At 41.0% G+C, this 14,872-nt stretch overlaps 1 protein-coding gene across 2 annotated transcripts; it reads right to left on the bottom strand.

Moving 5' to 3' along the window:
• Positions 1-487: 487 nt before the first annotated feature.
• Positions 488-3,980, bottom strand: LOC122647202 (adenine DNA glycosylase). Of its 2 annotated transcripts, XM_043840657.1 has the most exons (8): positions 3,554-3,980; positions 3,384-3,443; positions 2,841-2,957; positions 2,664-2,761; positions 1,625-2,169; positions 1,415-1,521; positions 792-900; positions 488-679 (listed from the first exon to the last, which is right to left on the bottom strand). In XM_043840657.1, the coding sequence occupies exons 1-7, from the start codon at positions 3,947-3,949 to the stop codon at positions 808-810; spliced, it is 1,416 nt and encodes a 471-aa protein (XP_043696592.1). In that variant the 5' UTR covers positions 3,950-3,980; the 3' UTR covers positions 488-679; positions 792-807. The 2 variants fall into 2 exon arrangements, with proteins under 2 accessions (XP_043696592.1, XP_043696591.1); XM_043840656.1 differs by lacking the exon at positions 488-679 and having other exon boundaries at positions 746-900.
• Positions 3,981-14,872: the final 10,892 nt, after the last annotated feature.

Genomic DNA, 14,872 nt, shown 5'->3' with positions numbered 1-14,872 from the left:
TCCAGCTTCTAAAAATTGTATAGATGTATTTCCTCTCTTGATTTAATGGAAGTTTCTGGTTTTTCTCATCAAGAACAAAAACTAGTTTGCTTTGCTAAACATCAATCCATCCCCAACCCCCCCAACTGGAAAAAAAAAAAAAAACAGAACAACAAAAGGTACTATGTCCATCACAAAGAACTATGCTGCAAAAGGCAAAATTAAAACCGATGTCATCATAACTGCCAAACTTTATGTGCATTCTTTCCAGTAATTAAGATGTAATCACATGATCATCTTATTTTTGGACATAAGTCCAATCCATCAGTTGGGTCTATAACCCTTCTTTAGGCATACCTGATAATTTAATTGCCAGAACTTGGTATACTATTCAAGATTTCTGGTAAATGATATTCTTTCAAGCAAGTTCTGTTAGCATAATCGGCAAAGGCTCATTGCAGCACAGTATATATAGTAATAGATAAGAAACTGCAAAATAGCAATGTCGTAGATAACATCATCGCATGAAGATTTGACACAAATGATCTTTGTAATGTATGAAATAAGATTTGATACAATCTTTGGGAAGAATCCAGCCATCTTGTATTACACCCAGCAGATACCTATCCAAAGGGCATATCATTTAATTTAGTTTCGAAATCCTTTATCGTGTGTTTGTGAAATTTGTGAGCAGTCTATTCTGCCCAAAAAAGAATTTCAGCAATCTCATAATGCATACACAAATTTTTTTTTTTTTTTTGGGGATGTGGGGGGGGGGAGGGGAGGGGGATAGAAACAAAGCAACGGATAACCCATCAGAAGGACATTTCATTTAATTAGTTTTTGCTGATTCCTTTTTCTTTTGGTTTTGGAATTTGTGAGCATTCTACTTTGCTTGAATTTCTGAATCATATTGTATACCTGCATCAAGAAGGCCGTGGGGCAAATCAATGAAAATGAAAATACAAAGAAAAGCTGAGCATAATTAGAGTAAAAAAGAATGTCAGGCCTCCCCAAAGGAGGAAAAAGAAGAAATTGAAAGATGATCGAGAGAGGAAAAATAAATAAATGCATTCTCAAGCAACCAATACAGTACAAATGTCAAGGGTACACGGTTTTGCGTTCTACTATCCTACATGCTAATAGTGGATAACACAAGGCTCCTTTACTTTTGCAAACAGGTATTCCATATCAAGCTAAAGTCTGAAAATTTAAAAAGTTGGTCCATAATTAATTCTACGAGTGAAATCGAATGTAAGCTATTAAAAATGACTGAATCAATGACCAAATGAACCAATATCAACATTTTGAAATCTCAAGCCATTTCTAAGAATTAATCATTGTCTAGTGAGAACCCAAAAGATTTCTTTAAATGGAGGGGGTGAAGGAGAAAGAGAGAAAGGTCATGAAAATGTTTGGTAAGTTGCAACTTTACCATTCTTACTCCAGATGTCAATCCCATGCTCTGAATGGATTTGCCATCTACCAACTTCCATGTGATTTTTTCTTTGTCCTCCTTTCTGTTGAGTAGATTTACCCCACCTTTGTGCAAATAGAAAACTTATGAGATTAATAGATTGAAGCCAACACTCTGTGTTTGTAGAGAGAGAGAAAGAGAAATCATAATTTACAAGGGTCATCAAACCTTTTAGATTTAAAACCAACAACTCTACATACATCCTCAGACGTATGTGACTGAAAACATGGACATACTCTCCAATATCTTCCCGCAAAGTTATGCAGGAATTCCTCTTAGCATCAAGTTTGAAAGATTGCTTCAAGTACTGATCCATTGCTTTTCTCCTTGTGGCCAAGTCAGCTTGTCCATCCAGAATTACAGATGGGAACTCCCAGAGACCAGCAAGCAGCCCTTCTTCTGGCCTCTTTACAAGGAGAAACTTATTGTTCTTACTATGGGCTCCCTCCTGAGTTTCTGGACCTTCAGCTATTTCAACAACACAGACAGCAGAGAAATCACTTCTTTGCTTAGGTTTTTCCACCTTTACTGGATAATCTGTAACCTTTATTGATTCGCAAGTTCTAGAGATTACAAGTGCACGACATTGGCCTGACACAGGGCATGTGGAGCAGCTTGGGCTCAAAGGAGTGCATAGGGTTGCCCCGAGCTCCATTAGAGCCTGGTTGAAGTCTCCAGGTGTACAAAGATCAACTAATTGCCCAGCTAATTTCCTACAAGAAGAGAAATGTTAAAGAGATTTTTTTTTTTTTTTGGGGGGGGGGGGGAGATTAGAGAACTGTATCTGAGTATTTTTTTATGTGTGCTTGTCTCTGTGTATATTTAGTCTAAACATGTAAAGACCAACAACAAAAACAACATCAGAAATCTCATCATTAAAATCATCAGCACTATAACTGCACAATGTTACTTCAGAAGTGAATGTTGTAGCACACCTTAAACAGCTGAAAAGTAGGAAAAAGATTAAAGCTCCACAAGCTATTATTGGTGATAGGAATGGCACTATTTGGCAAGATAAAGCATTCGGTTCAGTTGCAACTGAGATAATTAAAGTTTTCAAAATTTGTATGAGTTGCATAAAATATTATCAAAGAGAAAGGAAGGAACTTAAAAGTAATTTCCTTCCTCTCCCTCTCCCAGAGTAGAATTTATCATGCAAAAGAGAGGATTTCGTCGAGTAAGTAAATAAATGAATCAGATGCCTCACCAGAAGCTCTTGACAGTCTCACACTTTTTCGGATTTGCAGATACAGCCTTCAGTCTAGCAATCACCCTGATGACATTTCCATCTACCACAGGCACTGCCTGAAATTACAGTCTCAGCTAGGCAGCCAATGATCTTTATCAGGAACTTATGAAAAACAAAGTAGAATAACCAACTTGCCTCTTTGAAAGCAATAGAAGCAATTGCTCCAGCAGTGTAATCTCCTATTCCCCGAATTGAACGAAGAGTGGAGGCCGTCTTAGGAAACTCACCTCGTTCAACAATCAACTTTGCTCCCTGGCCAACAGAAAATAGATACAGTTAGAAAGTCCATCCATGTTTGGATTGAAAAAGCGGATTCATGCGGACAAACAACCCTCTTGTGCAGTAGGAAACCAATCACTTTCTCATGGAAATATGTAGCTGAACAAGCCCTACATGCACACACAGATGACAATTGTGAGTTTGAGGTCACTTGCATCACCTCTCAGGTTCAGAGAAAACCTGCTCTGTTCTTTGAACCTCTTCTCCCCAAACCCACCCACCCAACAACTAAACCACTTATACACACGCAGACAGAATGGTTGATTATGGTGCTTGCAAGCATTCAAGCAATGGTACTTGTACAGCAACAAGAGGAAAGTAAGATGAAATAAATGTTTGTGACAGTTCAAACTATCTACATAAAAGATATCGTTTGGAAGTGAAAGGAATATAACAAACCTCTAACAGAAAGCGAGCCCGCCTATAGTAACCCAAGCCAGCCCACATCTCATTGACCTCCTGCGCACAACCATGAACAGATGCATTTAAATACCGTAAGTGAGAAATTCTAATTTGGTGAACAGATTTAGAAAATTTTAATGTCGAAGCTCAGTTATTCTGCTCCAGACATCTTGAGAAGCTTGAGCTAGATGATGAACGGTGGGCCATTTCTCCATCCAGCGGTTGTAATAGTCGATAACAGCAGTAACCCTAGTCTGTTGGAGCATTACTTCGGAAACCCAGACGGCATATGCTCGAACCTCTCTTCCTTGTCCATCTCCGTCATCGCCGTTGACGTCTTCTTCTTCGAGTTGGTTCTTCCTCCATGGCAAGACTCTCTGGTTCTCATAATACCACTTCAGTAGAGAAGCCCTAATCTCTAGGGTTTCTTGAGGAGAGAAATCTTCGATATCTCCTACTCCAATAGTGATTTCAGTCTCAGGGATAGGTTTCAAAGAGGATTTTTTCAAGTTCACCCTTCTCCTCTTCTTCTTGTTGTCGTTCGCGGCTTCTGCATCATCCATGGCGAATGTTACACCTGAAAGAACCAAAGAATTAAAATTCGAGTTGGAAGACTTTCCCGCCAAGTGTAGCGGTGGAAGGAAATGGAAGGATGGAAGAAGGGATGACAGTGGGATGGGCATATTTCTTCCCCTCTCCGCCTAATGACGAAAATAACCTTCGGTTTTGTTTATTTATCCTTATTTATCCCTATTCACACACACACACACACACACACACACACACACAAAAAGAGTAAACTACTTAGAACACCTCCTGAGGTTTGTCCCGTTTACTTTTACACCCTCTATTTTTTAAAAGCTTACTTTCAGACCCTTTGGGACTTACGGTGTTAATTAGGTGTTAGTTTTACGATGTAAAAGATCAAAATAGCCTTTGTATATAGTCTTTCAAACAAACCAAAAGCAAAATGACCATTGTACCCTTATTCCATCTCCAACCTTGAAATAACAATTTAGGGCTCAAAATTAGAAACAAATGTTGGAAAGAAGAATATTGCAACTCAGTGTGGCTACGAAGCTACGATACCTCAGTGGCGATTGAAACTCCAGCAACCCTCCGAGAAGGAAGGTAATTCTAGTCTTCGACAATTGAAACTCTTGCAATTCTCTGGCATTCGAAGGTCTACAACTCTAATGTGAGTAATCTCATGATTCGGGAGTTCCATTTCTGGGCATTGCTTCGGTGAATTTCTCCATTAACAACATCTTTTGAGTAAAAAATTGTAAGCAATGTAGAGAAGTATAAAAATGGTGTTCAATATTTAGAGTTAAATTCAGAACTTGGAGGAAGGTCTTGGCTCGAAGAATTTTTTCCTTTCAAAGTCTAGATGGTTAGTGGGCAGAAGCAATATTTATGTCTGGCTTGATGATTGGCTGGGTGTTGGCCCTCTCATAGATTTTGTGGATAGTGCATTAAGCATTAATCCATATGCATTGGTTAATGAATTTTTTAATATTTATAGATAATGCAGTAATCTTTTACAAAAAAAAAAAGATAATGTGTTAATCAAGGAGTTAATCATGGAAAGCAACATTACCCTTACTGATAGAGATGACATGCTGGCGTGGACCCTAACTCCTGATGGAAAATTTGCGGTAAAGTCGGCTTGGCAGGTGTCTCGTTCCAGGTTCACTCCAACCCCCTAGTCAAAATGGTTTTGGAATACTACTTTACCTACTAAGATTGGGTTTTTTTTTCTTGGCAAATTATGAATGGCAAAATACCTACAGATGCAAAATTGATGAACTTGGGTATTCCTTTGTCCTCCAAATGTAGTTGTTGTAGGGAGCCTTGGAAGGAAACTTCTAATCAGAGGCACAACCTCCAAAATTTGGGAGTTTTTCAGTTGATTGTTGGATGTGGCTATTATTCCTACTCAAGATATCAAAGGTAGAATTTTATTTTGGCATTCTCACACAAATACTCATGGTGTGTGTGAGTACATTAAAGGTTTGGGAACTTTGGAAGGAAAGGAACACCATGTTGAAGGAGTGCGGACGCATCAACTACTCAAAATTGTTTCATGGATTAAGGTGTCACACCCCAATCCTTGGTATGACAGAGCGAACACGATCATCTAAAGGCTAACTCATCAAACCACAATTGATATATCAACAAGAAAAGTATAATAATAACATTATGAGTAGTGAAAATTGATTATATCTAGTAGCATTTAAGGACTTATGTATAAATATTATTTAAATAATACATCTTTCATGAAAGGAAGCAAAAGAATACGTAAACATATCAAAAATATGGTCACATGGCCGAGAATCACTGTTCTCCCAAGGAACAAACATTGCAGTAGCAGTCTAGTCTGTGCTCCTTAGTCTCAAGAGTCCTCCAGTCATCACTACCGCCCTTATGAATCACATAGTTTGAGTCACCCGACTCCAATACACTAGCATCGACATCTAAAAGAGAGGACCCTTGAGGGATGAGCTTCACTAAGCCCAGTGAGTAATCAGATCACACAAGCAAAAATAGATACAAATGAATGCACATATATCATGGAGTATGAACGCATTAGTTGATTTTTCACCTAACATCACATCACATCTTAAGTCCAGTCTAGTAGCATCGGTTCTCTAATGATAACACATAGTACACTGTTCATAAATGTAACCATTCAAACTCTCCTATAATTAAACACATAGTTTATACATGAGTGTGAAATGAAGACAAAAAATTAAATGATAAATAATTGCCACAAGGGCACCAATCTTGGGTGTACGTCTGCATCCAAGTCACAGTCACCAGCTCCACTTGATTCGCATCCAACGGTGCTCATCTAACTAGTATCTCCTGCATAACAACTAAAAAGAGGTTGCGCAACGGGATTAGCTACACTAGCTAGTGAGGGAGCAAAGGGGAATACGCATACATCATTCAAACAATATCAAGCAGAATGATGCATGTTGATGTTAGATTCATTTTTCTCCTAGCACACAATTCTAGCGGTCAAGTATATGCTACTGTGATAACTCGGGAGACACTGAGGGTCACTTATCCTATCGCCCCAGTGAAACCTCAATTATCACGAGGGGACCTACGCCGGTAGAAGCCATTATGACCACCCAGTGGCAGACCTCGATAGCCATCACTACCCCTGTCCTGGCCTCTCCCACCTCCACAGACCACAGGTGCTCAGACTATCCAACACATACACCCCTATTAGCAAGGGACATAGCATAAGGGAAGAAGCATCCTAGCCGCAGATATACTATATGCAAGTCCTATCATCCCGAGAGGTATTCCGGGTGCATCAACGTCCTATTCCATCTAGTACCCGAGTACCAGCACGGCATGGCACATACAGATCAGGATGACATATAGCAGTTTTTATAATTTAAATAAATTGGGGTTCCAGTGCCGACACACCCGGAATCGTAGCCCGATACAATGGTGAGCATACTATCACATTCATAACAGATCACATTTGGATAATAATGCAATGAGCACAATGCTTATAAATATATAATAACATGCTTAAGATTTCATATTAAATATATATGTTCAAGCCCAAAAAATCACCCAGAACCCACTCACCTAACACGGGCGTCGCCGTGTGTGGTTGACATGAATCTCACCTGGGCTCCCCGCTATCCATCGAGTTGGGTAGCCTAGGAATACAAAAATAATCATTAAAGCATGCATAGAAGGGTCCCATGCTAGGCCCTCGAGGTTAAAACTAGATTTCAACCAAGACAGCATGAGCGGACTCACGGACGATTTCAGCAAAGGTGAGTCCGTCCCTGACTCCGTTCAGGCTAAAAAGTAAAATAGAGCGAGCGGACCCATGAGCAGAACTTCTTACTTGGATCCGGTGGTGCATCAGTTCGATACCAGAGACGCAGCTAAAAGGGAGCGGATCAACGGGCGGATGTGCTTCTTGGGTCCGCCCCTGCATCCGTTCAATCCCTGAGACATACCCGAGAGCAACTGGCCTCAAGCAGATGCAACAGACTTGAGTCCGTTCCTTCATCCGGGCAGTCCAACACACAGGGGTTATACTGGGCGGACTGATGGACAATACCACGATTAGTGGATCCGGTCGTTCGTCCACCAGCAGTCTCTTCCGAGATTTCAAAGGGCTTTTGCTCTAGCTTGAAGCTTGGAGTGCCCCAAGCTCTCAGGGATAAAGGAGAGGTGTCTAAGCCTTCCTAGGGTCACTAGATCCTAGGCTCACCTCATGGATCCAAGATCTTATAAGGTTTGGTCTCAAATAAGTCCAAGGGTTGGGTTTCATGGCTTAGGACTAAGGGTTCACCAACAATGGCTGCATTACAACACCTAGAGGTTTAGATTAGCTCCATTAGAGCTCCCAATTAGGGTCAAGCATCACCTTGAGTCCCAAATGGAACCCTAGGTTAGCTCAAGGTCAAGAACTGCTACCAAAATACAAAATGAAAATGAAGAGAGAGAGATTCTAAGCTTGGAGTCTTACCTTGGTGAGATTCTCCTTCCAACCATCCTCTCCATCTCTTCCCCTCCTCTTTCTCTTCTCCCTTGGGTCCGATCAGCTTGGGGAGGAGATGTGGGGCAACCAGCTATCTTGGCATGGCCTCCATCTTCTTCGCTTCCCCTCCTATTCCTCTCCTACTTCTACTTCTTCTTCTTCTTTCCCTTCTTCTCCTTCTTCTCTTGTCTCTTCTCCTCCACGGTTACTTGGGAGGGGGAGAGATAAGAGAATAAGGATTCTCTTATCCTTTTAAGGGTCAAATGGGCCTTAGGCCATGTTTGGTTTGGGTCCCCCAAAACACTTAGTGGCCCTTAGGTCTTTAGATGGGTTTTAGTTAGGTCTTTTGGCCTTAGTCATAACCATTAGATCCATTAGGTTATGTTTGGGATGCACCCTAAATCCATAGGACTTAATTGTCCACTAAGGTCTGTTTGGTTTAGGTTAGGATATATAAAACCCATTATTCATTTAAGTTATGCTTTGTGGGCCCATTCTCATGGTTCAACTAACCTTCTAATGGTAAGGGTAGGGGTCCATATGGTCCAAAGGTCTAATTATAGTGTCAGGGATATGGCGTGGGACCAAAAATGCAGATGACAGCATGGGCGGATCCTCGAGCGGATTTAGTACGAGTGAGTCCGTTCGTGACTCTGGTGCTGCTGTTAGGGCCCAAACTTCAAGGAAAATTATGGGGCTTTGGCCCACATTTCCAGGTCTTCGAGGGTATCCCTATAATATTATTTTAAGTCTAAGATCACAGGTGTTGGCCAGTGCCACCATGGCATTGCCCCTTAGGTAAAGGTCTAAACTGCCCCGGGTTTAGGGAGTATATTTGGGGTGTGGGTGTAACATCCCCCCAGCCTTATAAAAAATTTCATCCTCAAAATTTGAGGCGACTAAGGTCTCAAGGATAAGGACTTGTTGACTAACAACATGTCTACTTGCCCACTACTTGGATTAAGTCAAAGGTCAGGTCAAAATAAGACAATGCCTATTTGACACAATAAGTCGGGTGCTACAATTCTCTTTCCTTCTAGGGTCGTATGTCCACAGGGGTGTGGTTCATAGTAACTCTAAGCTCCATTGCGTTAAGGGTCAATGGTTACTGTATTCCAGAGGTAACACAGGGCTTTACACACTAAGCTAAGCCACTAGGAACAGGAAGTCCCCTAGATCTTCCAGATCAGGTGATACCACTCTAACTTTCACCACTCTGGTCATTCTTGGGTTGCAAGGCTCAACCTGTTCTAGTCCCCGACACAAGATTTACATTCTGAATGCTTTTACTTCGGGCTATCTCATTATCTAACCCAACTTTAGAATGATTTAGAATATTGATGGGATCTCCATATGTGTCACTCCCAGCACGGAGGGAACGCATTTGGTGACCCATTACTCCCTTCATATCTATCATTGGAAAAGGTCTTATTATATCCTTCAGCATCAGCTTTCACAACCTTTAACCCTATCACACAATTATCCCACAGGGGAAAAGTCCATACTAGTCCTCTCTGGAGAACCACACAATCCTCTCATGGTTTGAGTCTGAGTCAATTCCTTTAAACAGGTTCCGTTATTAACCTACTCGGTCATTATTAAATTAGTTCCCTCTTACATTGGGGTCTGGTGGGGCTTAAACTAGCTAACACCATAAGGTAAATCCAAAGTCACAGTTGTGGCTTAAAAGAAAAGCTCTAGCTACACGCAAAGGTTTAAGAAATACATTTATATATTTATATTCACACACGTCATAGGTATAAATCTGATAATACATTCATATCCCTATGGGCATATCTGTAACCTAGGTCAATTCATAGGAACAAGTGGTCTTCAAGTACGGTATACTAGGTCTCTTTGGAAACCAAGTCACGGTGTAGGATTCCCTCTCTTCGCCTATACAAGTTTTGGATGAACCAAGTAGATTACAAATAGAGTCGTCACTAACTGGAGGTGCCATGAATGATTTCCAAGTACATGTGGCCCTTATGGCTTGTTCAACTAAACCTGACCAAACCAGCCTAGTGTTTCCTTCCTTCAAGCCTGGCTAAGAGTTGGATCCTATGTACCCCCATAAGGGTTTCTACACTACGTAGGTTTAGGTTTCTCTATCCATAGGTTCCGGTTCACTCACTAACGGGGTGGTCTAAGGATTTTCATCCACAAAGGTAACTCTCCTTCTCTCGAATAGGAGGCGAGTCACAACGTACACTGATGCCTGTCATCTCATATTGGTTGGCCCAGTCGGGTATAAGTCCTAATCCCTTTCAATTTTGAGGTATTAGACGAGGCTTAGGTGGTCCCCACAAATGGGTTACACAACCAGGGTGTTCAATCTAGGGTATAGGCACAAAATCATCATACATGGGTGGGTCAAAAAGGCTTCCAAAATCTGAGCTCAAAATCCTAAAGGAAATTGAGCGGATTCACGGACGGAATCAGTACTCCGGGTCCGTTCGTGGCTCCACCAAAAAATAGAGAGAGCGGACTGACCGGGCGGATGCAGAACGTGAATCCATTCATTCGTCCGTTCTCAGAAGGGTCAATGGTCGAGAGGAAATGAATCGAACGGATCTACGGGCAGACTTGTGAATGTGGATCCGCTCATTGATCTGCTCAGGCTAATATTCCAAAATTTCAAGTTTTATGCGGGATGGATCTACTGGCGGAGTCACGATTAGTGGATCTGTTCGTGTTATACCCAATGGATCATTGAGAGGGGGGGTGAATCAGTGATGTCTAAAAACATTCCCTCACATGCCACTCTCGTCAACAAATACCTGAAAGCACAAACACAATCCACAAGGCACACAGAGAATTACGTGGTTCACCCGAAGGCTACGTCCACGGTGCAATGACCACTCGAGCACCAACTTAAAAAGTGGCCTATATGTATTAGCACGATACGGAACAATTCCACTAGCACCCACCAGTGAGGAGCACCCACCCCTTACAAAAATTCAACATAGCACCCACTATATTTGGAGCTATAACCCCAAAGACACTAGTCACACACCCGCGTAACAGTGTTTACAGCCAATCACCAATAAATCAAGGTTTACAATGAAAACCCCTAATACATGATGTCTACCCAAGTCCCAAAGTAAACATACATGTAAAAATGTAAAAATCAGAATTTAAATAGACATTGCGGCACCCTCTCTGATTTCTCTATCTTCTCACAATCACCACACACACCTTATCAAACAAGGTGCAACAACTCCAACTTCACCAATCAAAAACAGATAAGTATGGCAGCACCTTACAGGATATGATAACCAATCCTCCAAGAGACATCAGTTCACAATCAACAGCAATATATCAAGTCATGGCAGCAACAATACAGAACAGTGGCAGCAACAACAATCCTATAACCCTCTTTATAATTACTCTCAAAAAATCAAAGAGGAACAGCATGAAATCGTGGCAGCATAATCTGAGATTACTTCTTACAGTACCAAAACTTTAGTAAAACAATAGCAGCACCATTGCGCCATTCGATCATAACAGCAGCAATTAAAATCAAATCACCAAGGAATGTAATGGCAGTAGCAACAATACCTCTTCTCAACGTGCACCTCTTGGATGACAGTAGCAATAATAGAAAATCCAAGGCTGCCTCCTCTGTACTCAGATTCTCAACTCCACATGACCTGAAGCATTCATCTCTATCTTCTCAAATATGGGCAGCAACATGGTGGACTTGATTTCAGGACAGTAACACATGCAACACCTTCCTTCTATCAAATATATTCGAGTAATTCCTCTTTAACTTCTGCAAATAGAACCTCCTTTCAAATCTGGACAGCAGCAGTAGCTTGGAGATCATCAATATATTCTGTAACACAGTAGCAACATCCTTCAAATCTCTTGGCAGCAAGCTTCATTAAACCTTAATAAGCACAGACCAAATCTCTCGATCAAGCTTCTCTCTTGAATACTAGTATAATGCCTTCTAACAGAACCACGACAGCAACCACCATAATTTTCAGATCTTCTTTCAGTTCTGCCACTTCACATACTCCCAAACGGCTACTCTATTTCTCACTCTTTTCCTTCACAATTCTCATGCACTAGAAGAGATTTTTTTTGCGTACTGCAGCCCCTCTTTTTATATGAACATAGATAGGCAGCACAACTTCTGCAAGAGAAAAAAGAAACTTAAGAGTTTCCATTCTATGTGCAAACTTGGGCCACAAGGTTATTTTAATTAGGAAACCTTGATTTAAAATAATCAAATCCTTTCTCTAACTGTATTGGATCTATATTAGAGAATAAGAAGAGTCCAAAAATAGATTATATCCAATCCACAAGGGTGAGGGAGAGTTTCTAATTTCATGGAACTTCTTTGCCCATCATGCCAGCTGTCCAAATTACCATATAAGAATTCTGAAATCTGCCCGAGACTTCTCCTAGAATTGCATGTAGAGTCCTTGTTTAATATGTCTGCTGCCTTCTCCTTTTTTTTTTTTTTTTTAAACCAACTCAATAGCTATGCAACCTGCTGTCTACGCATGAGATTTATCTCCAACACTTGTTGAACTTATGTGCATGAAGAATCCTTGAAGGGCATGTGGCAGCTTCTTTTTCCTTTTTATTTGATGATGATGCGTTGCTCTGCCTCTGCATCATACAGGCAGTAGCTATGTTTATATTCAACTAATGTGCATGTGCTGCTGACATCACCATTCCACTTGAGCTATCATCAATCCACAAAAATAGAATTGGTTTGGTTCAAACTGAGCCACTTAGAAATTGAACCACAAGGAGCTGAAATAACTAGTCCATTAAATGTACCAATAAATGTAGACACTTTGGCAATGTTGACACCAATTACAATACATGTGTTGCAAATATGTTGCTCAACACATAGATAACAAACTCCCCCTTTGAAATTGGTGGCAACACATACAACTTCAAACATCACACATTGCCAAAACTCCCCCTAGCTGAGATAGCTTGAAGTTGCCTCTCTCCCCCTTTGTCAACAATTTCAAAGAGAAGATTCATACCTTGGGAAATAGCTTCGTTGGGCTCCACCTTCACCAACTGAAGTAGAGGAGCAAAAACGTCAAGCAATAAGCTCGACCTCCCCCTTTCCCATGCACCTAAGCACCTCAATGCTGGGGAAGGATAACCACACCCAATTTCTGACGAAGATACTCAAAGGCATCCTTGGGTAATGGTTTGGTGAATATATAGGCAACTTGCTCCTTAGTAGGAACAAAATCTAACTGAACATCACCGTCAGTAACCTTCTCTCGTAGGAAATGATAACGAATGGAAATATGTTTCGTACGAGAATGCATGACAGGATTTTTTGAGATACTTATGGCACTTGTATTATCACAAAATATTGAAATGGGTCGTACCTGCTCAACACATAGATCCTTCAGCATCTGTAGCATCCACATGATCTGCGTACAACATGATGTCGCCGCTATGTACTCTGCCTTTGCCGTTGATAGGGATAACGAGTCTTGCTTCTTACTATGCCATGCAACCAAATTGTTGCCTAAGTAGAAAGCTCCACCACTAGTACTCTTACGATCATCTACACTGCCTGCCCAATCTGCATCTGAGTATGCATTAAGTGTGAAGTCACTCCCCCTGAGGTACCATAAACTATGCTCCATGGTCCCTCTAAGATATCGAAATATCTGTTTAACCGCTGCAACATGTGACTCCTTTGGATTGGCTTGATAGCGTGCAACTATGCATATAGCTTGCAAGATATCTGGTCGTGATGCAGTCAGGTACAATAAACTCCCGATCATGGATCTATACATTGTCTGATCAACTGGAGGTGACTCATCATCTTTGCTCAACTTGCATCCTGTCACCATAGATGTACTCATCGGCTTACAATCTTCCACCATAAATTTCTTGAGTGTCTCTTTCACATTCTTGATTTGAGAAATGAATATGCCATCTTTCATCTGACGAATCTGCAAACCAAGAAAATAAGATAACTCACTGATCATGGACATCTCGAACTCTGTTTTCATTTTTTCTACAAAGTCCTTACACAACTCCTCCATGTGGCCTCCAAAAATGATGTCATCAAGGTAGACTACCACAACTATCTGACTGTTGTTCTCGGACTTGATGTAGAGATTACTATCCACGAACCCTTTCTTGAATCCCAACTGACATAGATAGGTATCCAAGCGTGAATACCATGCTCTCGGTGCTTATTTTAGTCCATATAGTGCTTTCTTCAATCTACACACCATGGTAGGATCTTCACTCAATTGGAATCCATCTGGCTGCTCGATATAGACTTCCTCCTCGAGCATCCCATTTAAGAATGCTAACTTGACGTCCATCTGATATACTCTAAAACCTCGATGCACTGCAAAGCTAGGAACAATTTAATACCCTCCATTCTTGCAACTGAAGCAAACATTTCTTCAAAATCAATGCCTTCTACCTGTGCAAAGCCCTTGCATACCAATCTTGCCTTGTTTCTCACTACTTGGCCATCTTCATTTAGCTTGTTTCTGAAGACCCACTTTGTACCAATAATATTCTTATTAATTGGTCTTGGTACTAAAGTCCAAGTCTTGTTCTTCTCTATCTGATCAAGCTCCTCTTCCATTGCTTTCACCCAACTTGTATCTTGTATTGCCTTTGCAACTGATTTGGGCTTTACAAGAGACAACATAGAGTAGGTGTTAGCAGTCTTCATCCTCCTGATTTGAACGCCGACACTTAAGTCACCAATGATTTGCTACCTTAGATGAATCTTCTGCCATTTGTTGGGGGTAACTATAGTTCTATTTGTTCTTCTGAGTCTTCATCTACTGGTTCAACTAACTCAGGTGTATTGTCCTCCTTTATTTCACTATCTTCAGGGTCATCACTGAAATCCTCAAACATTGGTAGCTCTCTGGTGGGGTCTTTGGATGCAGCCCTCTTCTCATCAATAGTAACATCAACACTTTCAACAAGCCTCTTCAGT

The sequence above is a fragment of the Telopea speciosissima genome, unplaced genomic scaffold (genome assembly GCF_018873765.1).
Source record: "Telopea speciosissima isolate NSW1024214 ecotype Mountain lineage unplaced genomic scaffold, Tspe_v1 Tspe_v1.0014, whole genome shotgun sequence".
Taxonomy (NCBI): domain Eukaryota; kingdom Viridiplantae; phylum Streptophyta; class Magnoliopsida; order Proteales; family Proteaceae; genus Telopea; species Telopea speciosissima.
This window is presented reverse-complemented; position numbering and strand designations above follow the sequence as displayed.